The sequence below is a fragment of the Chlamydotis macqueenii genome, chromosome W (genome assembly GCF_036417535.1).
Source record: "Chlamydotis macqueenii isolate bChlMac1 chromosome W, bChlMac1.mat, whole genome shotgun sequence".
In the NCBI taxonomy this organism is placed as follows: domain Eukaryota; kingdom Metazoa; phylum Chordata; class Aves; order Otidiformes; family Otididae; genus Chlamydotis; species Chlamydotis macqueenii.
The window spans coordinates 47154693-47181633 of NC_141592.1; the positions used below are offsets into that span (position 1 = coordinate 47154693).

At 39.2% G+C, this 26941-nt stretch overlaps 1 protein-coding gene across 2 annotated transcripts in view; it reads left to right on the top strand.

Annotated features, from left to right (window-relative positions):
- Positions 1-24544, top strand: part of LOC147596756 (protein mono-ADP-ribosyltransferase PARP8-like) — a 175092-nt gene extending 150548 nt beyond the window's left edge. The window contains exons 15-26 of one of the 2 annotated variants that reach the window (XM_086769533.1): positions 5655-5747; positions 8592-8717; positions 10228-10293; positions 11579-11646; positions 13402-13450; positions 14263-14375; positions 14542-14614; positions 16587-16656; positions 20625-20695; positions 21402-21471; positions 23355-23439; positions 24442-24544. In XM_086769533.1, coding sequence (XP_086625659.1) covers positions 5655-5747; positions 8592-8717; positions 10228-10293; positions 11579-11646; positions 13402-13450; positions 14263-14375; positions 14542-14614; positions 16587-16656; positions 20625-20695; positions 21402-21471; positions 23355-23439; positions 24442-24544 — 987 coding nt within the window. The remainder of the gene's footprint in view (positions 1-5654; positions 5748-8591; positions 8718-10227; positions 10294-11578; positions 11647-13401; positions 13451-14262; positions 14376-14541; positions 14615-16586; positions 16657-20624; positions 20696-21401; positions 21472-23354; positions 23440-24441) is intronic. The other variant, XM_086769532.1, reaches the window with a different exon arrangement.
- The last annotated feature ends 2397 nt before the right edge of the window (positions 24545-26941 follow it).

Genomic DNA, 26941 nt, shown 5'->3' on the forward strand with positions numbered 1-26941 from the left:
ATTAGCATTATTAAAGGCAAGCATATCTAAGAACTTTGCTTTCATGTCATCATCCAGATCAGGGTGAGCCATAATTGCAGTGTGCAACCGATCAATAAATTTCCCATATGGTTCTGTGGGACCTTGCCTTACTGACGTAAAGGCAGGTCCAGACTTTTCATCGTGCACCCTAGCAAGCGCTCTATAAGCCAAATCTTGGCCCAGTTGTAACACTTCAGTAGCAAATTGCGCTTGCCAATCAGATCGTGTGTAGGGTCCCGCTCCCATCAGCATTTGAGTTTGCACCCCGAATAATGGATCACCCTGTTGTCGAGGCATTGCAGCTGCCCTATCACAAGCAGTCTGCCAGTGCTGAAAGAACTGCAGCTGCTGTGACGATAGCAAAAGCATCTGGACAATCATTCCAATATCATAAGGAGTTAACAACTGTGACAAAAAAATATGCTGCCACACAGATTGAGTATATGATGATTTTAGCCCATACTGAGTAACTGCACTTTTAGCTTCCTTCAATATTTTCCAGTCTAATGCTTGCCACACACCTCTCCCAGTATTATTGGTCACAACTGGAAATGCCATGGGCAAAGGCTCTCCTTCTATCAAAGCATCTCGAATCACCTCTTTCCATTGCGCTATTGGATTCAAATCCCCGGCCCCTCCTGCCGGCATCCCTTGCAAGGGTGCAAAAAGACTGATCTCACCCGATGCTCCGTTCGGAACGAACTGAATCTGTTTTGCCCATAACGGTAACTTTAATGATCTCTCCCTGTCCTTATATCAAACTTCGAGCCTTTTCTTTATATTATCTCTCCCCTATTCCCTCAGAGGGTGCGGGGAGTGAGTGAGAGACTGCGTTGCTTGGTCCAGAGCGGAGCTAAACTACGACACAAGTAAAAGTAATTTTTAAAAAGTGTCTAAGCTGTCCAAGGATGCAGAAAAAAAAAAAGTAGAAAATAAAATCTGGATCAGACAAAATAAAACCAGAAAACAAGTGATATCTCTCATGTATTACCACTGTCTTTCAGCAGTGTGTACCATGTATCACGTGAATATTGTGAGATTGTTCAGAGACCTTACCTTACAGACTTATAGCGATACAGATTATTAAATCAGTTATTCCTGCTCTTTGGCAGTGTGTATACCCATATAGAACTTGAGTCAGTAGTTTGACTTCATTTGAAAATTCAGGACACATGTGTACTTCTTGGTAATTATCTAGTTTTAAAGCAATTCCTAAATCCATGTAATTTTAGGACATAGTATACAATGCTATCATAAAATATTTAATTTTGAATAAGTGTATTTGAATATATGCATTATATTATAAAGCAAAAACTTGTCAAAAAGATATTAAAACACAAAGATGAATTTTAATTGTAATAAATCAAAGGATTTTTAATCCACTATGAGCTAGTTCTAGATGCTTCACTTGGAAGTGTAAACCATGGCAGAGTAGGCAGATGTGCATTTAATTTGCCTTTCAAAATAATCTTGATCATTAATAATTAAAAATTACTTAAACTCTGAAGCTTGATGAACCTTATGTTACAGTAAATGGGAATTTTGAATGGTTTCAGTAGTGATTTAAGTCCACACATCATACACATCTGTCTATCCACATCTTCAATATTATTGCTGCTGTGTTATATCCTCATCCTTCTGGTGAGTGTAACGAACAGATAGAGAAAAGTTTCTCCTATGGTAAACCTGACAATTACCAGGGATTTGAAGATATGTTTAATCTCCACTGTCTGTTGCTTTCATTAGAAGTGAGATGATTGCTAATGGTTTCACCTTTATCATTTGTTACATTTGCTGTAAGCAAGGCTATGAGCCTTCCCTGAGCTTCTCCTTTTAGACCAAGAGTTTTTAGGTGTGTCAGTCATGTTGCAGCCTCATTATCTGTGTGACATCCTTCAGGATACGGGAGAGGGTGTCACATTGCTCTTCTGAGCATAGCTGTAGCACACATTAGAAAGCAGCAAGATAGATCACTATCGGCTATGAAAGTTTAAACTTTTTTGAATTGAAAGAATGTCTGGAAAATATTTTAAGTCCAGGAACCAGAATATGTCATAGTAGCTAGGTGGTTTGCCTGTCTGCCATATACAGTCACTGCTATAAGAAGTGACATGTGCATTGTTGCATGCGGAAATTCTGATTGAACACTTTTTTGTCACAGTACCAGTTGGGAGGGGGGTGCTACTGAGAGCGCAAAGAATGGAGATGGCTAAAGGAAAACTCCGAAAACCTTGCTCTGCTCAAAAAATGCTTTCTGCTTCTGTCACTGCCTTCTGCTTCCGAGCATTAGCGGTCTCAGGTTAACTGTCCAGCTCTTATTTTCCTCTGTCTTTTCCCCATTGGAATAATTATCCTTCTAAATAGTCTTTCAGCACTAATGATCTTCACTTAGCTAATAGTTTTGTGGAAGCTAATAGCCTTACATTAATCTTCTCCTTTCAAGTTAAAAGTAAAGTATATATGAGGCCACTGACTGCTGTTGTTGAAGGGCAGTTACAACTGCCCTCTTTAGGTAGCAGGAACAAAGTTGCCCAGCTAGTCAGCTCTCTGTGCCTTCAAGGTGATGGCTGCAATCTGTAAAATTCTACATGCACCTGAGGTTCACATTTGGAAACTGTGGTGGATTAGCCTGAATTACCACACAGTTTCTCTCTCACCCTCCCCCTACCCAGAGGGATGGGGGAGAGAAATTGGGAATAAAGGAAAACTCATGGGTTGAGATGAAGACAGTTTACTAAAATAGCAAAGGAAAACTACAATCATAACAGAATATAAGGATATTAATATATACAAAATTAACAATGCACGATTTCTCACCACCCAATGTCCCAATGACCGATACAGCCCGTCCCAAGTTGTGATCACAGTAATGAAAACTGAGCAGCAAGCAAAGGAACAAAAGTGGGCCAGCAAGGTAGAGGGAATGATGTCAGCAAGCAAGAGAGAAAGGTGGAAGATGAGGATAATGGATGCCAAGGATGCAAAAGAATGCCCCCTCCCATGGGCAACCCCCACTTATATACTGAGCATGACGTTCATGGCATGGAATACTCTCTTTGGCCAGTTTGGGTCAATTATTCTGTCTGTCTTTCGCCCAGCTTCCTGCTTCTGCACGTTAGCGAGACTTTAACGAGACTTGGAAAGCCAGACAGTGTCCTTGATCTCATTAACAACAACTCATATCATCAGAATGTTTTTATCAACATTCTTCACACACAAAATCTAAAACACACTGGCTACTGAGAAGAAAAATTAACTCCATTCCTGCCGAAACCAGGACAGAAACATATACTTAAGTGTATAAATCCTATTTAGTCATGTATTTTCCCTTTGAAAACAATGGAAACTAGTAATCTAATAGAAGTTGGCTATTGTGTACCTTTGTGGATATTGATCCACATCGGTAAGAACATGTCTATACCTTCATGTACGTACACGAAAGTTCTTGGATAGTTCAGCTTGCTGAATAGTATGTGGACTTGAACCAAAATAAGAGTATCCAGAAATGACACTGGAACAACTTAGCATTTATAAATGTGTTACTGTTGTTGTTGTTTGTTTACTGTGGCAAACAAGGATTTAATGATTTTTGAAATTAGATAGAATCTATCATAGAAATGCTTTAAAGATGTAGTGAGTCAAGGGAGACAAATTCAGACTAGAGATACCTTAAATGTTTTAATAGCAAGTTTAAACATCGGAGAAAATAATCTGGAAATGGTGTTTATTATTTACTAGAATTTTGTGCAGCAAAGCTCTGTAGCTTCCTGAAGTGTTTCTCAAATAGAAATAGGTTTGGTGAAACTCATTCCCATTACTGAGAAAAGTTGTTTTTTTCTTGTGTTTTGAAGGAGGTAGACAAAGATAGCAAAGTAGTTCCTCTAGTTGTATTACCACATCATTTATTGTATATTATATCATACTTACTAGAATGTGAGGTTCTAGTGAATGTTTTTGGAGCTCTTGAATGATTTTCTGTTCAATTTTAAGGTATCTTCTGTACATGTATTGTCTGAATATTGAAATAGATACTAGGCTGTGAGTAACTTGGAAACATAGTGATCCGTCACTCTTTCCATTGCCTCAAAAGTTATTTTATCAGCGTTGTCTTGTGAAGTCTTTGTTCTGAAAAATATTCAGTGGGCATAAAGTTTCATCAAATGCATAAAATCAAAATAGTTTTATAAACCCTAACATTAATGTCTGTTCCTCTTCAGAGCTCAAATTTTGCTGTCTTGCTGCTCGTACCTACAGTTCTCCAGCCTTAAGATCTTAGCCCCCGTGTCCACCTGAGAGAAAAAAAGGCCTTTCAAATGTCAAGCATAAGTACAATGACCATTTTCCTAAATTCCTTCCTCCAGATACTCAGACATTTCTGGGATCATAGCACAGGAAGGAAGAAAAAAGAGCAAAAATGACAAATCCTGTGTTCCATTTGCCATTTTTAAGTCTCAGGTTAACTTACTTTGTTGAGGTTATAAACAAAATTACAACAGTAAGTGTTTTCTTAATGCTTTTCTTCATGGCAAGCATGGCTAAACTTAGATTGCTCTGCTATTCTGGAGTAGGTCCTACCAGAAAATCTGCTCCAGCATGGGCTCCTCTCTATGGGGTCACAGGTCCTGCCAGGAGCCTGCTCCAGTGTAGGCTCTCCATGATGTCACAGACTCTTTCAGGTGTATCCACCTGCTCTGACATGGGGTCCTCCACAGGCTGCAGGTTGGATATTTGCTCCCCCATGGACCTCCATGGGCTGCAGGGGGACAGCCTGCTTCACCATGGTCTCCACCATGGGCTGCAGGGGAATCTCTGCTCCAGTGCCTGGAGCACCTCCTCCCGCTTCTTCACTGACTTTGGTGCCTGCAGAGTTGTTTCTCTCACATTCTCACTCCTCTCTTCTGACTGTTGTTCCACAGCAGGTTTTTTTCCCTTCTTAAATATGTTATCACAGAGGCGTTACCACCATCACTGATTGACTCAACTTTGGCCTGCGGTGGGTCCATCTTGGAGCCGGCTGGAACTGACTGTGTCCGACATGGGGATAGCTTCTAGTATCTTCTCACAGAAGACACTCCTGTAGCCTCCCCGCTACCAAAACCTTGCCACGCAAACCCTGTACAACTAGTTAAAAATTAAATTAAAAGTAACTTCTTCAATAAATTTGTCTTCTGGATCATATTTTTATGTGTGTTTTCAACAGCAGAATAACAATCTGTGAAGACTAAACCTGCATTTATGAAGGAGTGTGCCCCCATTAGTTTCTGGATTTGTTCTCCATTAATTTTAATTATGTAGAAAGTTTTCAGAGTCTGATAGGACAGTGTTAAGGACATTTCGGTACCATGACTGTAATTTTGATTTTGTAGTCTGTTTGGATTTCTTTTAAGTTTAGCCTCTGTGAATACTTATGAGTCTTAGAGTTCTTAACACTTGTTCTTCAGATTATTAAAATATTTCTCTAATGTATCTTCCTCAATAATTGACATATATTCATAATTTGAAATTAATGTTGCAGATAATATTTGAAGAAAAAAAACATTAAATGTGTTTAGTTTTTGTTTTAGTTATTTCATGATAAAACAAAAAACCCAAAACTAGAGCAAAAATATAATTAACTTACTTTCTCTGTGTAGCCCACTGTTTGTGAACGGGAGCTCTGTGTATTTGCTTTCCAAACATTAGGAGTGATGAACGAAGCTGCTGATGAAATTGCAACTGGGGCTCAGGTAGAATTATCTTATGCTTATTACATGTCTGATTTTCTATAGTATACTCAGTCTTCTCAATCTCTTCTAGTATTTATTTTGACTTGTATTCTCCATATGAGTACTCTTTGGTAAGTATTATTTATTTGTCCACTCTTATAGCTGTAAATACACTGGTTTATGCAAGGCATTTTCAGACAGTACTAATGAGGTGCTTCCATTGTTTTGCTTCCATGTAATTAGAAGAACTCTGTTTTCTTGTTCTGGGTTGTTAATAAAGGCAGCATTGTCATTTGGAGATAATTCCCATTTATTTTCACCTAATGAGCCATTACTACTCTCATGCAATTAATAAGCTGCTTCCTGTTCATGATGTTGGGATGCAGCTATCCACTGAGCATCTGTTGTTTTGACCATTAAATAACAGTGGGAAAGTCCTTACTGATGTTGCTAGATTTTTTTTCTCACTACATCTGATCTGGCTGAGCTCCCATTCCTGTTTGCAGAAAGAATTCAACATTTTTAGAGTTTGATTCATCTGAGCTATTTTTGACATTAGTTTAGGATGGTGTGAATCACAGCATAGACTATCAGCATAGTGGTTATTTTCTCCATTTCTCCATTGATTATAAAGATAGTCTAGGCTGACTAGTAAGAGGTAGATGTTCACATTGTGAATCTCTACATTTCATCAGATGAATCTTCCTCCAAATAATTTTGTGTAGTGAAAGAGTCTAAATATAGGTTCCCATTATTAGAAATCATATCCTGTTCTTTCTGCTGTGCTTTCAGCTAATTTCTGAAGGTACACACACCTACTTTGTCACTCCCAATAGTCTGATGGCTCCTTCTTAATAATAAGAAATTGTACTTTCTAAAACTTTCAAGCCTGAATTAATTCACCTTGCCTTATTTTAGTCATATAGTCAAAATGCCTGAAAAATGTCCGATTTGTTGATAGTTTAGACTCCCTGTAGAGAGTCTCTGGAGAGAGAGAGAGGCACTGTTTGAGGTCTGAGAGACTGATGTCGTAAGAGAGAATTGTTATCAGTAAGTGTTATCTTGCCCTCCTTGAAAATATTTAAATCCTAACTTATGTACTTCAGTATCTACTGTTAAGGAGAAGTTCAGGTCCAGAAGTTCACAGCACTTCCTATTACCAAGGAACGCACATGCAAATTTGTATTATAATGTTTGTATTAGACTTACCTCCCAGTTTAAGTTGCTCTGCATTCCATCAGCTCAAAACAATGATCTCAGGGGAAATCAGGGGTTTAATTAATCCTGATCTATCCATGTTTTTCCCCATGTCAGAACAATGTACTGGTATCATGGTAAGAAACAATATAGGAGCCAACAGTTGTTCTTCCCTAGTAGTGTTTCGCAACTGGAGGCTAAGAAGTGCTTCTGAGAAGCAAAGTGTATGAACTCAGGCTCAGTTTCATGGAAATACATTTACACAGTTGCAGGTCAGTTGCCTGACCTGGCTGTGTGTGAAGGCTCCTGGTCTCCTTTGCAAATTCTAATGTGGATGCTCTATTTTGAAACATTTATCACACTTGTAGGTATTATAAACTGGAAAGAAATCAGAGCACCATGGAGTAAGGAATCATTATTTAAATAACTTAATTTTTCAATATATGTGGGATATTTAGTAACTGGAGCTAACAGAATATTTTTAAACAGATGGAGAAAATTATCCATTCATGCTAAATGAGCAGAGGAGAATGGCAGCAGTATGACTCACTGCAGCACAGTTCCTTTTCCCTTTCATCATGATTCTTATTTTCATTCTACTTCTCTAAAGGATCATCAACTTTTTTTTTTTACTCCAAATGGTCAGATACAATGGCAGATATAAAATAACTTCTAGAACAGCTTGAGCTGTGAGATGAGATCTGATCCATGTGGAACTGTGGCAGGAACCGGGGATGCCTACTAAGTACAGCTCATCTCAACTTTTCCTTTCTTTCATGGAAAAGTCCATTTTCACACAGGAATGTTTTCAGAAGACAGAGAAACCGGGGGGAAATTAGCTAATTTGCAGCTACATTTTTATGTAGCAACTTTGGATTTCATTATGAGCTGCATTTAGGTTTCACAATTGCCAGAAAGCTGCATTCTCTCTGTTTTGTGATTACTGTAGTATATTTTTAACCTGAGTTACAAATTTTGAAACAATTATACAGAAATCTGTTGCTAAGTTGTATATGCGCCTACATGCATATACATGAATACATGCCTGTGTACACATTACACGCATGATCTTATGGTGAAATCTTGGAAATCATAGATATTCAAAGCCATGTCATATTTTTGTACAACAGGAAGGAAGGAAGAGGATCTCCCAGTGTGAGCTGTGCAAATGACGGTTAAATCACTGCACTGTTCTGGCTTTAGCAGAAGCAATGTTTGCTACTGCTTCCATGATTACAGTCTTCAGGAGAACAGTGGGCAGTGGTACAGATTCACAATCCCTTCCTCTTTCTTGAGCAAGATTTTTCACTGGCACAAAGATACACAGATCCAGCACAACTTATTTCCCTAGAGAATTAATTTCATCCAGGAATTAGCACATGTACACAAGAGAAAGCAGGACTGCAAACAATGTATTTGATGTGATAATGCATTTAGGACCAGATACTGGTCCTACTTATGCACCTGGAATAATGTACCAGGGCTGGACCCAAAGCCTGTTGAGATCAATGGAAAAATTTCAGTCCTAAACTATGTTCTGTGGATAACATGGTTTGGGTAATATAGATAAGAACGAAATATGATATTACTGTAATGTGTATAAAAAGTAGACTGGATGATACAATATGAAAGTACATATATTAAATAAATATTTTTCTTTATCCCTAGGTGGTTGATCTGTTAGTATCAATGTGTCGATCTGCGTTAGAGTCACCTAGGAAAGTTGTCATTTTTGAGCCATATCCTTCTGTAGTTGATCCTAATGATCCTCAGATGCTGGCCTTTAACCCCAGGGTAAGTAGCTATCTTTCATTATGTCATAGCTTGGTTTCAGTAATGTGTTAGATTTCAAAGCAAAGCCTTCTTCTGGAGGAGTCTCCTTTACTGTAGGAAATACAGATTCAGAATATAGCACAAACATGGGACTATTTTCAGAACTTGGTAGTTTTTTTAAATTGTCTCTGAGAAGGTATTTGTGAATAAACTGTAAGTTGCATTCAAAGTTATGTTGAAGCCAATAACATTTTTAGGGTACAAATCCTAGGTAAAAAAATTTATATTCTTAGTTTCTTTCTCTCAGTGTACACATTGGACACAGAGAAAGATGGCCTTTGGGAGGTGTAGACCATGTAGACTGGGGGATTTCCAGTCCATCTTTTTATTCTTAAAGTGATTATTGCTGTAATCTCATTTTCTCTTTGCAAACAATTATGTCCTTAACCTTAATTTTAACAAATGTTGGACATAACAGTCAAGTTTGTACAAGCATCGAATTTTGAAGTAAAGAATTGTGCTTGCACTACTTGCTCCTCAGGCTGCAAATGCTGCCTCTCAGGGAAGCCGTGAACTATTACAGCTCAGTTGAGCCACCCTCAAGGGTGTAAATGAGAACTCTGGATGTCCTGCATTGTGATGCATTTCATTTTTACTGAACAAAGGCCAGTTAGTGGTGGTCTTTCTCAGAGGAAGAGGCGAGTGTGTTCTGTAGTTGTGGGAAGGAAAACTTGCCGGGAGGTGCTTGGAAAGGGACTGATGAGAACACAGCTAGTCTGGCGGCTAGGCAGGGTGGGAGGTTGAAGCAGATGAGGGAATGTGAAAAGGAATCACATCAGAAGAGGAGTGGGGAGAGCCCCTGGGCTGGCAGGGCCCACACCTCCTCCCAGATTCTTGCCAGCATGGGCGATGTGAAAGCCCATGGGCAGAAGTTGTCAAGACCCAAAGATGGGGAATAATGAGGCTCCTGAAGGCCATGTGGCATGTGGAGCTGGTGAAGCATGGACTGTTAAGCTTATCCACTCAGAAAAGTTCAAGCCCTCTGGTAGTGGTTCCCAGTCAGAAGGTAGACAATGGTCAGGGTGAAGCAGAGGGACAACTGAAGGATCTCTGAAGTTTATAGAGTTGTTAGTAAAGTAAACACATCTGCTTATTTAGCATTTGTATTAAAACGTATTTGTTCACTGCATTATTTAACTTAATAGCATATTGTGCAAACAACTGTCAGAGCCTGTGTTTAGTTACAAATATTTGTTTAAAAAGTGACCTAATTTTTTAAGTGAGTCACATCATTGTGTGCTGGGGATTCCAGTGAAATTCAAAGAAAAACCATCATAATGATTTTTCAGGGAATTTTCCTGGACTATGAATGAGAGAGTCTGTGTGTAAGGTGGTTAGAAATGTTTGAAAGGATTGGTTTGCTGAACATTTATCCTAACTTTGGTTTTATAGGCACTCAAAGAATTCAGGTTATTGTAGAGTCAAAGATCAATATTATTTTAATTTATTTGCTTATTTTATGCCACATCAGAAGAAGAATTATGACCGAGTCATGAAAGCATTGGATAGTATCACTTCTATTAGAGAGATGACGCAGGTGAGTTTAAAAATCTTTTCATAACTTAATCACCATTTCTAGAACTAGGAAAATGTTTTTATTACTTGCCTATGATGAGTGGGGAAGTAATCTCTTCCCTATAGAGCTGTAATAATATTAAAATGTACATTAAAAATAACAAACCTAAAGTATCCATAATGGCAGTCAAATAAAAATGATGAAGTAGAACTCAGATCTTTTGAAGTTTAAATAAGAGATAATAACAGCAAAATGGGACATTGTAACAAGATAATCACCAACTGATGCATTTCTTGGGGTATTTTGAGAGACATAATTTTGTGAAGTTTCAGTCCAAGTTTTTATTCCAAGAGCCAAACATAAATAGATATCTTTTACTGTTATCTCTGAGATCACCAATTGTAGTGATTTAGTTACAGTCAGCAATCGAGGACCACACAGCTGCTCAATCACCCTCCCCCTCCCCAGGGGACGGGGGAGAGAATCGGGAAGAAAAGAAAACTCGTGGGTTGAGATAAAGGCAGTTTACCAGGAAAGCAAAAGAAAAGATAATTATATATATATATAAAATAACAATAATACTAATAGAAAAAGAAGAAGAATTTAAAAAAACAAAGCAAACAAACAAATAAAAACAATGAATGATGCACAATTTCTCACCACCTGACCACCCAATGACCGATACAGCCTGTCCCGGAGCAGCAATCACATAACAAAAAAAAATCTGTGAACGATCTCTCCAAACAGCGAGAGAGAAAAAAAGATTCACCTCACCAGCCCATCCCTCACTTAAGTACTGAGCGTGACGTTTATGGCATGGAATACTCTCTTTGTCAAGTTTGAGTCAACTATTCTGGCTATATCCCTCCCAGCTTCCTGTACCTGCACATTAGTGAAACCTGGGAAGCCAGACAGTGACTTTGGTCTCTTTAGCAACAACTAACAACATCAGTGTCTTTATCAACATTCTTCACATATGAAATCCAAAACACATCAGCTACTGGGAGGAAAATTAACCCCATCCCTGCCGAAACCAAGACACCAATGTTTGCTATAATATATCCATTTTTATGCTAAATATATGCTTACAATTTTACTCCAAGGAAAATATTTGCTACATTAATTCTTATTGTTGTCAAAACATATTTATAACTGTACAATGCTAAACGTCAGTAAAACTGTGATTTAAGCCTAATAATAAGTTCCATGTATTCATTTAAATAGATGAAATCATGGGCAATGTAACATACAAAATTTAATCTTATGATTTTAAATCAAAATAAAGAACATAATTACTCTTTTCTAGGCACCTTACTTGGAAATAAAGAAGCAGATGGATAAACAAGACCCGCTTGCACATCCTCTTCTACAGTGGTATAAAATTGACTCACATGGGATCATAGAATCACAGAATAATAGAATGGTTAGGGTTGGAAGGGACCTTCAAAGGTCATCTAGTCCAACCCCCCTGCAAGGAGCAGGGACATCTCCAACTAGATCAGGTTGCTCAGAGCCTCATCCAACCTGGCCTTGAACATTTCCAGGGATGGGGCATTCACCACCTCTCTGGGCAACCTGTTCCAATGTTCTATAACTTGCATTGTAAAAAAATTTTTCCTAATATCTAATCTAAACCTACCTCCCTCTTTTAAAACCATTACCACTTATCCTATCACAACACACCCTACTGAACAGTCTCTCCCCATCTTTCTTGTAGGCCTCCTTGAGGTACTGGAAGACCGCTATAAGGTCTCCCCGGAGCCTCCTCTTCTCCAGGCTGAACAGCCCCAACTCTCTCAGCCTGGCCTCATAAGAAAGGTGCTCCAGCCCTCTGATCATCTTTGTGGCCCTCCTCTGGACCTTCTCCAACTGGTCCATGTCCTTCTTGTGCTGGGGGCTCCAGAACTGGACACAGTACTCCAGGTGGGGTCTCACCAGGGCAGAGTAGAGGGGAGAATCACCTCCCTTGACCTGCTGGCCACGCTCCTCTTGATGCAGCCCAGGATGCAGTTGGCCTTCTGGGCCACAAGGGCACATTGCCTGCTCATGTAGAGCTTCTCATCCACCAGCACTCCCAAGTCCTTCTCCTCAGGGCTGCTCTCAATCCATTCCCCACCCAGCCTGTATTTGTGCCTGGGATTGCCATGACCCAGGTGCAGGACCTTGCACTTGGCCTGGTTGAACTTCATTAGGTTCTCATGGGCCCACCTCTCCAGCCTGTCAAGGTCCCTCTGGATGGCATCCCTCCCTTCCAGCGTGTCGACGGCAACACACAACTTGGTGTCATCGGCGAACTTGCTGAGGGTGCACTCTATCCCACTGTCCATGTCGCCGACAAAGATGTTGAACAGGGCCGGGCCCAACACGGACCCCTGAGGGACGCCACTCGTGACCGGTCTCCACTTGGACATCGAGCCGTTGACCACCACTCTCTGAGTATGGCCATCCAGCCAATTCCTTATCCACTGAGTGGTCCGTCCATCAAACCCTTGTCTCTCTAGTTTAGAGAGAAGGATGTCTTGCGGGACAGTGTCAAAAGCTTTGCACAAGTCCAGGTAGATGATATCCGTTGCTCGTCCCTTGTTCACCGATGCTGTTACCCCGTCATAGAAGGCCACCAAATTGGTCAAGCACGATCTGCCCTTGGTGAAGCCATGTTGGCTGTCACCAACCACCTCCTTGCTCTCCATGTGCCTTAGCATGGTTTCCAGGAGAATCTGCTCCATGACCTTGCCAGGCACAGAGGTGAGGCTGACCGGGCTGTAGTTGCCTGGGTCTTCCTTGTTACCCTTTTTAAAAATGGGGTAATTATAATTATTAAAGTACCAAGTTGAATGAATAATCACTTCATCAGTTTAATTTGACATAAATTCACCCTAAGAATTAACATCAGGGTTGACATTTGCAACTGCGTTTGTTTCTGGACCTCATCTGCGCCCTTTGAAAACACTAGAAAGACTTCAGCTTATTTTTATGGCCTCAGATCTGATTTTCTAGTCAAGATTTGGTCTACCTCCATCTGATAGGTTTAAAGGCCTGCAGTTGGGTGCTTTGTGGTGGTCATTCATGATTAAGAAGAAAAGTTGTTTGGTTATCATGTCTAACACATCTAACTGTTTCTTATTTTAGGGTTATTTCTAGTAATAGATCACATATTGTGAAGCTACCAGTGAATAGGGTAAGTGCCTGTGGGTTCTTTATTATTTTCTCATGGCTCGTATTAGCATTTTAGGTGGGATTCTCCTGTCCAAATGTAGATGCCTACCAAATTAATCACATGAGCTCTATTAATAGACAGGGGAGAGAAATAGGCAGTTTCAGGTCATGACTCATAGAATCATGTTGTGAATATCTAAAATAGATCAAAGGAATAATACTCAGAAAAAGCCCATTTGAGGTGAGTAGCTCAAATGCAAGTGTTTACCTTGTAGTCATCTGAGATTGGGTGAGAATAATGTCACTATTTGTTTTGTTACCATATAGAATATTAGATACAGAATTGTACAAAAAGCAGTGCACACAAACATGATGCACCAGGAGATACACATATGAGTACACTGTATAAAGAATATAGCTCTAGAACTTTAGACGGATTGTAGTGAGATTCATTTCTGAGTATGTGTGCCTCTGATTCTCTGATTAAGGGCATAATAATCTGCAACCTTTCAAATCTGAACCTTAATTCAAAGTCAACTCTGATCAGAATACTATGATGAAATTGTTCAATTTAATTACTTAACTAGAGCCATATTATGCTGGAATATGTTTCAGAAACTTACGCATGTTTCAGAAACTGAAGGACATTTTTACTGTTTGATTTCAGGTAAAAACTATGATAATGAGACCAATTTCAACTTAGTTCATGTAGTTATTTAGATACAGTCATATATTGTGTGAAAAAGCATGGTATCTTAAGAACTACTATTATGGAAATAAAATGCTTTTGTGTTAATCAACTTGTTTTCACTTGTACACTGTTATATTTTATAGCAGCTGAAGTTTATGCACACTCCCCACCAGTTTCTACTTCTCAGCAGTCCACCAGCCAAAGAATCCAATTTCAGAGCTGCTAAAAATCTCTATGGAAGTACCTTTGCATTTCAGTGAGTACATATATTCATATTAATCAAAGGTTACCAAAATGCCATGCTATTTTTTTGTTCTTGCCATTTGAGGTTTACAGCTGGGAATTTATTGTTTTAAAGGATTACTGATATCATTTTGCATTTTACAATGTTGATTTCAACGCAATCTCTTTAATTTTTTCAGTGGTTCACACATTGAAAATTGGCATTCCATCCTGAGAAACGGCTTAGTTGTTGCTTCCAATACGAGGCTGCAGGTAAATAGTAGACTAAATAGACTTTAGCTAGCCTGTGCACGTTTGATTACATATTAAGCATAGGCAAGTTTTCAAAGGATGTGGTTCTGGTAGTCATATAGGTGGCAAAAAGAGATTATTTCAAATACCTTCATGTTTCCTGGAAAAGGTACTTTTCTGAAGCAATTAAAATGAAATAATGTCTCCTAAAATGGCTAAAAAATCCCATGGGTGAAATCAGTGTTTCAATTTTACATTGCACAGCAGCACCTCCAGGAGGCTTAGCTCGGTACTGCTTAAAAGCAGTCTCGGGGATTAAAATTTACAGCTACATAAACTATGTCTATGTTATAGGATCCAAGAGCATACTAGATTTACAGAAGCTGGGTTTACAGCATCTTCTCTTCTGCTCTGGTTTCCTTGGGAAGGGAATATGAGTGTACTGGCCAGGAGGGAGCTATTGCAAACTTCAGTCCGTTTTCTCAGACTGGATCATCAGGAGACCACTAAACAAAGTAGGCAGTATCAGAGGGACTGGGGAGTTGTAATTTGGAGTATTTTAGCATCAGGGTTTTGACAGCTCTTTCCCTGGAGCTGAGTCCATGATACCTTGGAATAGAGTTGCAGGGTTCTGACAAAGGATGGGGGAACAGGAAACACTGAAAAAAAGGGAATGGAAATCTCTGCTGTTCCTCTTAGTGGTTTTAGTGTTTTTATTAGCATCTTTGTAAGATACTTGCCCAAGAAAGCAGGATTTACACACCAAAATGCAACAAAGTAGAACTCTTTGTTCATGCTTATTTTTTTGTTCATGGTTGAAATACTGGGAAGAGGAGGAAACAGTAAAGCTCTGGTTTATACAAGTCATCATTTTTAAATCTCTCACACAACTAGGGCATATCCTGAGCCTAGTTCAGTCTGCTTACCCCAATACCAACCAGTCAGGAAAAAAATATCTACTCACCAAGGATCCCATACAACATTGTAGGATCTGGAGGAGTGAGAACATGATTGCACATTCCTATAGGAGCTCTGGCACATTACAGAGATGATGTAAATGTTATTGGGTCAGAGGAAAGAAATATGGGTGAGCATGACTCTGAAGCCCAGTGGTCATAATATCTACCTGGGTAGGAGATACTCTGGGTTCTCGTTTGTTCTCCAACAACTACTTTGTGTGTTTTCTTTAAAGACTTTTCCACATAAAGCAGTCAGTCCCTAGAGGAGAAGTGAAACCCATACTTCCCCCTTTCCAGACAAGAAAATGACCACAGCACTAATAAAAAGTGCTCACTTTTGTTGCTTAACTCAAGTTCCATGGCACAGAGCAGTGATGTTGGTGAAGAAGAGTCTTCCCTTTCCTCTATTCTTTTCAGACAGCTGGTAGGTTTGTGGCTAAAGCACAGTCCTGCAGTGATGGGATATGCATGTCTGAATTGGCTCAGGCAAAAGCTTGATTGAACCCATTCTTCCAGTACTCACGCTGAATTAGTGAATGAATTTTTCTATACCATATGAGCAGTGTTATCACCATCTCTTCATTTCTTACCTTAAAGAAAAGCAGTTGTTGCTGATGATAATTCACCAAAGCTGGCTTAGGCTGTGGTTCCTGCCAAGGTTTTGATGTGAGACACATGCTGAGCTTGCTCAGCCTTGTTAAGGCTAAGGTTCTACAGAAGGCCATCTACAGAAACAACTTCTGTAGGCATCTTCCATGGTAATGTTAGATTTAAAAATAGAAAATGCAATTTTATAAATAAATCTGATGTAAAATTATCTTTGGGCATTTGGACATGGTTTCCAGAATATACAGTATCTTAGTTGTATATTCACAGCATGATTTTTTAAAAGATTTATTTGAAAATCATTTATTACCAGACAATAAATTAGTGCAGTGGGGCAGATGCTTATCTACATTAGGACGTGTGCCTATCATTATTATTTTGTCCAGATAACCAAGTTAATGTTAAGCAATCACTTCACTCTTTTTCAGCTCCATGGTGCAATGTTTGGAAGTGGAATCTACCTTAGTCCATTGTCAAGCATATCATTTGGTTATTCAGGTGATATTTATAAATCACTCTAGAGTTGGACAAATATAGAGGGATATCGTAGTCTACTGCTTTACTTGTCAGCTTCACTGTTTACAACACTGTAGTAAATTTTATCTTTGTAGGCCAAGATTTAGTTTATTTTAAAAAGATAAAATCTCAGTTCCCTTATTAAATATCTGTCCTCATTTTCCAAGGTACTGAGTATCTTGGCACTATGCTTGAAGTAAATAGTAGCCAATACCGCATGCTGTGTGTAATGGAGTAGGTCCTGATTATGCAGTGGAAATCCAATTCTGTGTTTCTGATTTTTTGTCAGTATCTGTCTAAGTCGATCTAACATTATCTACGTATTCATGGGCTTTTAGGACCTGATCTGACAAAATTTTCATTAATAGACATGTTCAATTGTGTATGTTTAAGAATATTCTCAAGTATCGCCATGTCAGGGTTACATAAAAAGTACAGGACAGTATGTTCATTTTAGCATGAGAAGGGGAGGGAACATAATTTGTCCCACTAATAAATCCAAAAATGAGTAATGCAGAGTTTTCCATGTAAGAATAAAATCATAAATAGAATCATAGAATTGTTTGAGTTGGAAGGGACCTTAAAGATCATCTAGTTCCAACCCCCCTGCCATGGGCAGGAACACCTTCCACTAGACCAGGTAGCTTAAAGCCCCATCCAACCTGGCCTTGAACACTTCCAGGGATGGGGCATCCACAACCGCTCTGGGCAACCTGTGCCAGTGTCTTACCACCCTCACAGTAAAGAATTTCTTCCTAATATCTAATTTAAATCTACCCTCTTTCAATTTAAAATCGTTACTCCTCATCCTATCACTATACTCCCTGATAAAGAGTCCTCCAGCTCTCTTGTAAGCTCCCTTTAGGTACTGGAAGGCTGCTATAAGGTCTCCCCGGAGCCTCCTCTTCTCCATGCTAAACAACCTCAACTCTCTCAGCCTGTCCGCATAGGAGAGGTGCTCCAGCTCATATTTGTGGCCCTCCTCTGGACCCACTCAAGCAGGTCCATATCTGTCTTCAGCCCCAGAGCTGAAGATAGTATTCCAGGTGGGGTCTCACGAGAGCAGAGTAGAGGGGGAGAATCACCTCCCTTGACCTGCTGGCCATGCTTCTTTTGATGCAGCCCAGGATGTGGTTGGCTTTCTGGACTGCAAGCGCACATTGCCATCTCGTATTCAGTTTTTCATCCACCAGCACTGTCGTAGTTCAGCCCCGATCGGGACCAGACTACGCAGTCTCTCTCTCGCTCCCCCCACCCTACGAGAGAATAGGAGGAGATGATATAAGGAAAAACAGCTCAAGGTTTGAGATAAGGACAGGGAGAAATCCTTAAAGTTACCATTACGGGCAAAACAGACTCGACTTGGGGAAAACTATTCATTTATTTCTAAAATTAGCAGGAGAATGAGACAGGGAACAAGATAACCTCCCCCCACCCCTCCCTCTTCCCGGGCTTAACATTATCTCTACTACCTTCCCCTCCCGAGCGGCACGGGGGGGGAAAAGGGAATGGGGGTCGCGGTCAGTTCATCACATGTTGTTTTACGCCGCTGTATCATCGTCGGGGGAAGAACTCCTCGCATTCCTCCTCTGCTCCAGCGTGGGGTCCCTCCCATGGGCCACAGTCCTTTGTGAAACTGCTCCGGCGTGGGTCATCTCTTCCACGGGGTGCAGTCCCTCTAGAACAGCTGTCCCAGCGGGCCCTCCATGGGCCACAGCCTCCTTCAGGCCTCCACCTGCTCCGGTGTGGGGTCCTCCACGGGCTGCAGGCGGATCTCTGCCCCTCCGTGGACCTCCATGGGCTGCAGGGGGACAACCCGCTCCACCATGGTCTTCACCACGAGTTGCAGAGGAATCTTGGCCAGGAGCCATATTACTCCTCCCCCTCCTTCTTCACTGACCTTGGCGTCTGCAGCCGTTCCTCACAACAGGCTGGCAGACGCCTCTCAGGATCCTTTTTACATCTTATTCACTTCTCATCTCCTCTCCACTTCTTGCAGCCAGGCCAGGCCGAGTTGGGCCCAGTCGGCTGCCCGGCGGGAGGCCAGAGGGTGAGGCCTGCAAGGCCCATGAGGCTCACGCCTCCCCCTCTCTGCCCCCCGCTCAGCTGCTTCACATCTCTTCCCCATTTTTTTTCTGTTTTCCCCTACTTAAATACGTTATCGCAGAGGCGTTATCACGGGACATTCTGCTACCAATTGTCTCGGCCTTGGCCAGCAGTGGGTCCGCCCTAGGCCCGGCCGAGTCCACTAAACAAAGGGGAGCAACTTCTAGCAGTTTCCTACAGAAGCTACCACCTTAGGCCCCCCCTCACTAACAAAACCAGAACAAGCACTCCCAAGTCCTTCTCCTCAGAGCTACTCTTGATCCATTCTCCGCCCAGCCTGTATTTTTGCCTGGGATTGCCACGACCCATGTGCAGGACCTTGCACTTGGCCTGGTTGAACTTCATGAGGTTTGCATTGGTCCACCTCTCCAGCCTGTCAAGGTCCCTCTGGATGGCATCCCTTCCCTCCAGCGTGTCGACCACACCACACAGCTTGGTGTTGTTGGCAAACTTGTTGAGGGTGCATTATATCTCACTGTCCATGTTGCCAACAAAAATGTTAAATAATACTGGTCCCAATACGCATCCCTAAGGGACACCACTCGTCTCTGGCCTCCACCCGGACATCAAGCCGTTGACCACAACTCTTTGAATGTGACCATCTAGCTAATTCCTTATCCACCAAATGCATGTCTCTCCATTTCCTCACATATGAAAGTGTTGGTATAGTCGAATGTATGTTTGTGTGCATGTAGATAAATTTAATTCCGAGACTTTTAGTTATGCTTTCTGATTTTCAGTATTTTTAGGTAATGTCACGATTCATTTTAAGAGCTCAGCATTTTTTACTAGTATTTATTGAATTTCAATATCAGTAATTTCTAAATGCACTTTTAGCTTTTTAGAGATTGCACAAGTAAGGAAGCTCTTTAGGACTCACTAAAAGTGCAGATTGCAGTATCATTATCTAACAAAATGCCCTTCTTGCTGGACCACATTGCTTTGTCAGCTTCAATGTGTTTTTTTCTCATCTCTACCGTCTTTGGTCCCTCCCATTCAGTCTCCTCCAGAAAGGAGGCCTATATTCCCATAAAGTATATAATACTTGATGCCAATAAAAATGATGCCACAAAGGAGCCCTACACTCCCTGTTACTTCAAAGACTTAAACTTCTCCATAATTCAGTCTGTGTTTGCAAACTGATAAGAAATATGGGATACTGGAAAAGTAAGGAAGCCTGTAGTAGCATGCAATATAGGAATTTTATATAAACCAAGATGAGGAATATAAGAGAGATGTAAGACACAAATGTAAGTGTTATTTCTAAGATGGAAATTGGATCAAAGGTGGCTGACAAATAATTAATACTTTTACCTGTAGATAAATTAATTAAACCAAGGTAGACTTTAAAATTACCTTTAAATAAGTTATCTACTTCTAAAAATTATTTAGACTTTTAATAAGTCTAAATAAATTGTTATAGATTAATATCTAAAGTTCTTTCTCTCATGTTTTTACTGTCTCACCCACCGTAAATCAGACCGTGTTACTTCAACCTGAATAGGGACAGTTAAACTCAAGACATGCTGACATACAGCTCTGTTAAGCAACCACCTAAGAGCATTCCTGAGCTGAATTCAGTGGCAGTTAAGCTCATGTTTACCTTCTTTTGCACCTGCTTTTAATGCTAATTTGACTTTCCTAAGGTCTTTGCAACACATGTAGATGTGTTGGTAATTTGCAGGATTAAATGGAAATATTCTGTGACAAAGTTAACTAGCTTTTTGACCGCCATGCAAAGGACTGTGATTCCCACTGTGCTGCCTGTTTCATTCTCCATACGTAACTTTGCTTTTGAAGGTATTTATATGCCAGGGTATTTTACATGATTTCAATATTCTTAGGGATGAACAAGAAGCAGCAGAAGGTGTCAGCTAAAGATGAACCAGCTTCAGGCAGTAAGGTTACATCACAGGTACAGTGCATCAACCATCTCTGGAAGATTTATGGTGTTATGTTCGGGAACTTGATAGCTGAAAAGGAGGCAATGTTCCTTTTGTGAAAGCTAACAGTTTTATTTTATTGAATGAAATCAACAACTTCAGAGACTGCAACCATCAAATGCAGTCCAACTGCTTTTAGTAACAATTACTGCAGGTCCCTGTGCCTTTCTTTTCCAAGTAGCAGTATTTGGGAAGAGAAAGAAATCTTACATCTGTCTCTTGTTGACATGTAAAAACTACAGAATAATCTGGCTTTGGAGAGAGATTGGTATGTAACAGCAGAAGCCCTCAGAAATGAGAAGGCCGGTAAAATATCAGGGTAGTGGACAAAGAATTGTTGATCAAATTCACCTTGTAATTATTTTTTTTTTTTCTGCTATCAATTTGTTTGTCAGTAACACACTGATATTTCTAATAATATTATTCATTCTGTAGAAATTAGGAACTTTTCTTTCTGGATGAAGGAGTTCTAATCCCTCCTATAATAATAAAAATTTAATATAAATGTTTTTAGAAAATCTATTACATTTAGAAATACAATATAAATGTTTTAGAAAGACTACCTGTATCTTTGTTCATTAATAAACCACTGAAAATAGCAGCTGTCTCCTTTGTTACTTTTTCACTCAGTTTATCTTACTGCACTAATTAAGTTTTCTCATGTTTTTTACATCTCAGTCACAGAAGAAAAGACAACAGTCACAATTTTTGCAAAGTCGTAACTTAAAATGCATAGCCTTATGTGAAGGTAAGCTGAAAGTCCTTGAAAAACTGTTTTATTCATGGACACAGTGTTACTGGATGCAAATCAGTGAGACCTTTAGTTCCAGTATTGGTTGTTTTTAGGTAAGAGACTGCTGGCAGGCTTACAAGTACTAGCTAAATAGTTGACCTTGATATTTCAGCTCGGAATGTTTCCCTCTTCAAACAAAACCTGTAACACATGTAACATTTATTTTCATTAAATAATCATATGCACATAGCAACTGATCATCTGGTGTCTTTCAAATGCACTCATATTCTTAAGACATCAATATAACCCAAGTCATGGTCTTTATTTGAAACAGTGACTTCTTGCAAGCTCTTGACTGATGCATTAAACACCTATAAGTCAGAAAAACAGCTTTCCTATTGAATTTCCAAATAACTTTTAACTTCTCAGGCAAATATACTGTTCATCTGGTAACCAGTCTGTTCTCTCTGATGGCTACAGAATTTTCATGAAGTTAAAATCCAGTGCATATGGGTACAGTCATTCTTGAAAGATTTGCTTATTGGTTATTTAATAACTAATGAAACCTCAGCAGATTTTGAGAACAACGAATTATGAACTTTGAATAAGAATTGTACCGGTAATTAGTCTCATTGGCCAAACAAAAATAAATTTTATTAAACTCAGTTTGCCCTCCATTTTGAGCATTTGTTCATTTTTAAAAGTAAAAATTCAGACAGACAGAAGAAAAGATGTTCTTTCAAAATGGAAGCTTTAAGCTGCATATGCTACTTTTAAATGTATATTTTTTTGAAAATATTCAAGTGAAATATTTAATATGTTTAAGGAGATGTCAGTCAACATGAAAATGCAATTTGATCTGAACAGAAAAATACATGAGTTTAGTTTAAAACTTTCAGAAGAAGATATGAAATTAATCTAGGATTTGCTAGAATTTACTTGGCCTTTAATGCCTGATGTTTCTAAATATAAATTACATCTTTCCCAATAACTTTTTAATCTTTGTCATTCTTTCCTCACATTTATTAATGGATTATCGATCTTATAAGGGAAAATTTTAAATATTTGGTAAAATATATTTTATGTCATTCATATTCACTTCATTTTTCTGTGAAAATAAGTGTTATGGGGAGGTAGTTAATATAGAGTTTAAATAAAATTAATTACAAGAGAAAAATGTTTGTTAAAAATTACAGTTCATGGAAGAAATGGTATAAAAATTGAATATGCATTTATTCATGGTAGTGTTTAAATGCATTTATAGAAATCTTTTCAAATACAGACTGATAGTAAAGATTCTACCTAGCAATAAAAATATTCTTTCCTATATTGTCCTAATTCTGCTGGTAAATAACCTATCATCAAATGCATCGCTATTTTCTAAATGTTGAGCAAGTTTTGGCAAGCTTTGTGATCCCCTTGAGTCATAATTGCTATGCTAATTTTAAAAAAATATTTGGTAGTATTGCAAATCCCAAGTTTGTGGTATCTTGGTTTCAGGCTTTATCTTTCACATCTTATTTTTGGCTTACCCATCATCAAACACAAATATCACTATTCCAAAGGCCAATTAGTTGACTCAGATGCTCCTTAACAGCCCTATGGCCATTTAAAATTTTTTAAAATAAATATACTTTTTTATTTTTCATTCCAATTAAGAACTGGCTCCCATACATCTGTGTTTTCTGGAAAATCTAACATATTTTGGAAACAAGAATCAAGTTCATCTTCCTGTTTGTACTAGCAACCAACTCGGAGTCTATGTCATGCCACAGACATGCACTGGAAAACTACACATTCCCAAAAGGCTATTTAAAGTGTTTTAAAAAGCAAATCTTTTAAAGGAATATTTTCCAGGCATGTTTTCATCACTATGAAATTTATTCTTTCCCTTATAGTGATAACTTCACCCAATTTGCACAAACATGGAGAGGTATGGGTAGTTCCCAATACGGATCACGTGTGTACAAGATTTTTCTTTGTGTGAGTACAAAGCTTCTTTTAACATTCAACATCTGTCCATTCTAGGCCTTTTTCCCCATGTTCCCTCCAATAGTTGTTAATGAAGTAGATAAAAGATGTTTCTTCCTAATTCTTTAAAGTAGCACTTCACTTTTTATTTATCTCTGTACTTACTTTTGTTAGGAAATGTATGTATAAGTTAGTGACAAAGGTTTAGTAGATGTTTAGTTACAGAATAAATGAATGGAGAGTTACTGATTTTACCCACTCTATAGCATTACCTCATGCTACAGTAAGTCTATCCATGTGTCATAAAATATCTCTTCTATTTGGGTGTATATTTTAAAGCTGAGGAATTCATTAAAGGCTTCCTGTCTATGATGTGAGCATTTCCCCTTCCAACTGTGACTTGTAATTATATGTCAACATAAATTTCAGCCCTGCAAAGAGAGTCATGCAGACCAGTGGAGGAGCACATTGACTTCAGATTAACCAGCATTGGGGATTTCAGTGATCAGGGCTGCTTGATCCATGCAAATCCTTAATGCAGATGAGTTCTCATAAGGAGAAAAACCCTAGAGGTTGTCATGGTGTCACCACTAAGTGGAGGCCCACTTGGGTACCGCAGACATTGCAGTACATTGTGCATGCTTTGGTACCAGCCTCACGTGAGGTGGTCTGGGAGCAGCTGTAGAAACAGAAACAGCCCTTTCCTTTATACCTTCAGCAAGAGGAAAGCTGCTAATGTGCCTTGGTGGGACAGGTGCTGGCAGAAGTTCCCTTTGGGTCCTAGTGGGTTATTCAGCCTCAGGGTTTCAATGACAATGGCAGCCCTACCACCCTTCACTCTCTATAGAATTTAGGATCTACATATAACGGTGAAATGCAGCAGAGCATTTTAAAAGGAAATATGTTAACATATGGAATGAACACTCTAGAGTATTGAATGAAACAGTGGTTTAGATGGTTTTAGGTAGAGTACAAAATATTAATTTAATTTTATTCTCTGCACTCTTTTTTTAGTTATGAAGATGGTCAAGTGGGTGATACAAGTATAAATACACAGGAACCAAGCATTCATAAAGAGATTCTTCGAGTCATTGGCAATCAAACTGCTACTGGTTAAAAGGACCACTCTTATTTAACTGATGTGATTTGAAAGCCTTCCTCAGTCTCAAAGCTGGATTTTGAACTGAAGAAGATGCAAAAAATTAATTTATTATTATTATTCTAAGCAAATTTACCCTTTAAATACTTACTGTTTTCTTACTATTTCTTATCTCATCAAAATACCTGAGATGGTATGAATTAGCAACTGTAGGGGTTCAAAGTCTATTAATATACTACAGCTAATAATAATTAAACAGACATTTGGGTTGCTCACAATAAACAGACTTTAAAAAGGAGTTTTGTGCTGATATTTTTATATTAAAATTCAACTGGAGGTTTTACTACTGTATAATGATATTTTAAATTTAGAATGACTTAATTATAAGCAAGAGCACCTGTAATATGCAGGATACTTTGCAATAAGTAAAATATTCTGTATTTAAACACAATAAAAGATTGTCTGGAACATGTCAAATTAAAGAGATTGGTTACCCGCAGCTATCTGATTATTTTACACAGATGCAGCTAGGATTTAGAGTCAAAGGTTAAAATGACAATACATTTTTTTTATTAAATCAGTGAAACAATGCAAAAAGTAATGACTCTGATGGTGTATGTTTAGTTTTCTTTATCTTCTCTGGAAACACTGTCTTATCCATTCAGTAGCTCAGTTGCATTTTTTAATTATACGAGCTTAGCAAACTGGAAATCCTGAAACTGTTAACTTTCTTTTTACACATTTGGTTTTTATATACTGGATTTTACAGTTTATTTAGATCAACAAGGTTATTTAATGCTTTCATCTTAACTTCAGTGACACTGCTCTGTGGTTAAATTTAGCCACATATTTTAAAGTATATGCTGAATTAGGGCTTTTATATGACTGAGTTGATTGTTCATACATCAAAAAATACAATTAAATGCAAAATTTTACAGATTTTCCCTTGGTGAAACATTTTTATTAATTTATTCCTACGGGAAAACAAATAAAATCAAATCTTTCTGTCCTTTAAACTAACAACTGTTTTTTCCAAGTGAGTATGATGGCGACACCAGTCTACAAGGCATAAAATACACCCTTAAATATGGAGAGCAGTTCAACTTGCGCATGAGTGCAATTATTATAGCCCACTTCAGAAAGCAAAAAATAGATTGAATCCTCTATTATGTTATTTTCATAATAAAGATACTGAAGAGCCAAATAACAGCACAACAGTGTTTGTTTCTTTTAAACAGAACTACATTAGATATGCAGTAATGGGTGACTGATTGTCGTGGCAATCCCAGGCACAAATATAGGCTGGACGGAGAATGGATCGAGACCAGCCCTGAGGAGAAGGACTTGGGAGTGCTGGTGGATGAGAAGCTCAACATGAGCAGGCAATGCGCCCTTGCGGCCCAGAAGGCCAACCGCATCCTGGGCTGCATCAAGAAGGAGCGTGGCCAGCAGGTCGAGGGAGGTGATTCTTCCCCGCTACTCTGCCCTGGTGAGACCCCACCTGGAGTACTGTGTCCAGTTCTGGAGCCCCCAACATAAGAAGGACATGGACCAGTTGAAGAAGGTCCAGAGGAGGGCCACAAAGATGATAAAAGGGCTGGAGTACCTCTCTTATGAGGCCAGGCTGAGAGAGTTGGGGCTGTTCAGCCTGGAGAAGAGGAGGCTCCGGGGAGACCTTATAGCGGTCTTCCAGTGCCTCAAGGGGGCCTACAAGAAAGATGGGGAGAGACTGTTCAGTAGGGCCTGTTGTGACAGGACTAGGGGTAATGGCTTCAAAATAGAAGGAGGTTGATTTAGATTGGATATTAGGAAAAAATTTTTTACAGTGCGAGTTGTAGAACAGGGTTGCCCAGAGAGATGGTGGATGCCCCATCCCTGCATACGTTCAAGGCCAGGTTGAATGAGGCTCTGAGCAACCTGGTCTAGTCGGGGATGTCCCTGCTCTTTGCAGGGGGGGGGGGTTGGACTAGATGACCTTTGAAGGTCTCTTCCAACCCTAACCATTCTATGATTCTATGATTCTTTCTGCAATCCCTTATTCCTTGCTGTAATTGAAATATCCCGCAAGTAAAATAGTGTTATTTGGCCTAGGAGTACATACTTGGAGATGCATTTTAGCATTCCAAATTTATTTGCTGGGGACCTCAGTTTTTCTGTTTTCACATCCAGATTTGTAATCCCAATCCTTTTTGCAAATCCTCATTTTGCTATTGAATTTGTGTTGACTTTCACCCCTTTTTGGTGGACCCCTAACTTGAGTACCACTACTCTAATTGTTGTCTTTTTTGTTAACTTCTTGAAACTAAGAGGATTCCTGAAATTTATCTGTCTACGTAAGGACTTCCTTAGGTTGTGTAACTGCACTAATTCAGCATAATTCAGAAGTGTTGAAACCCTATAATGACCATTTCTCCA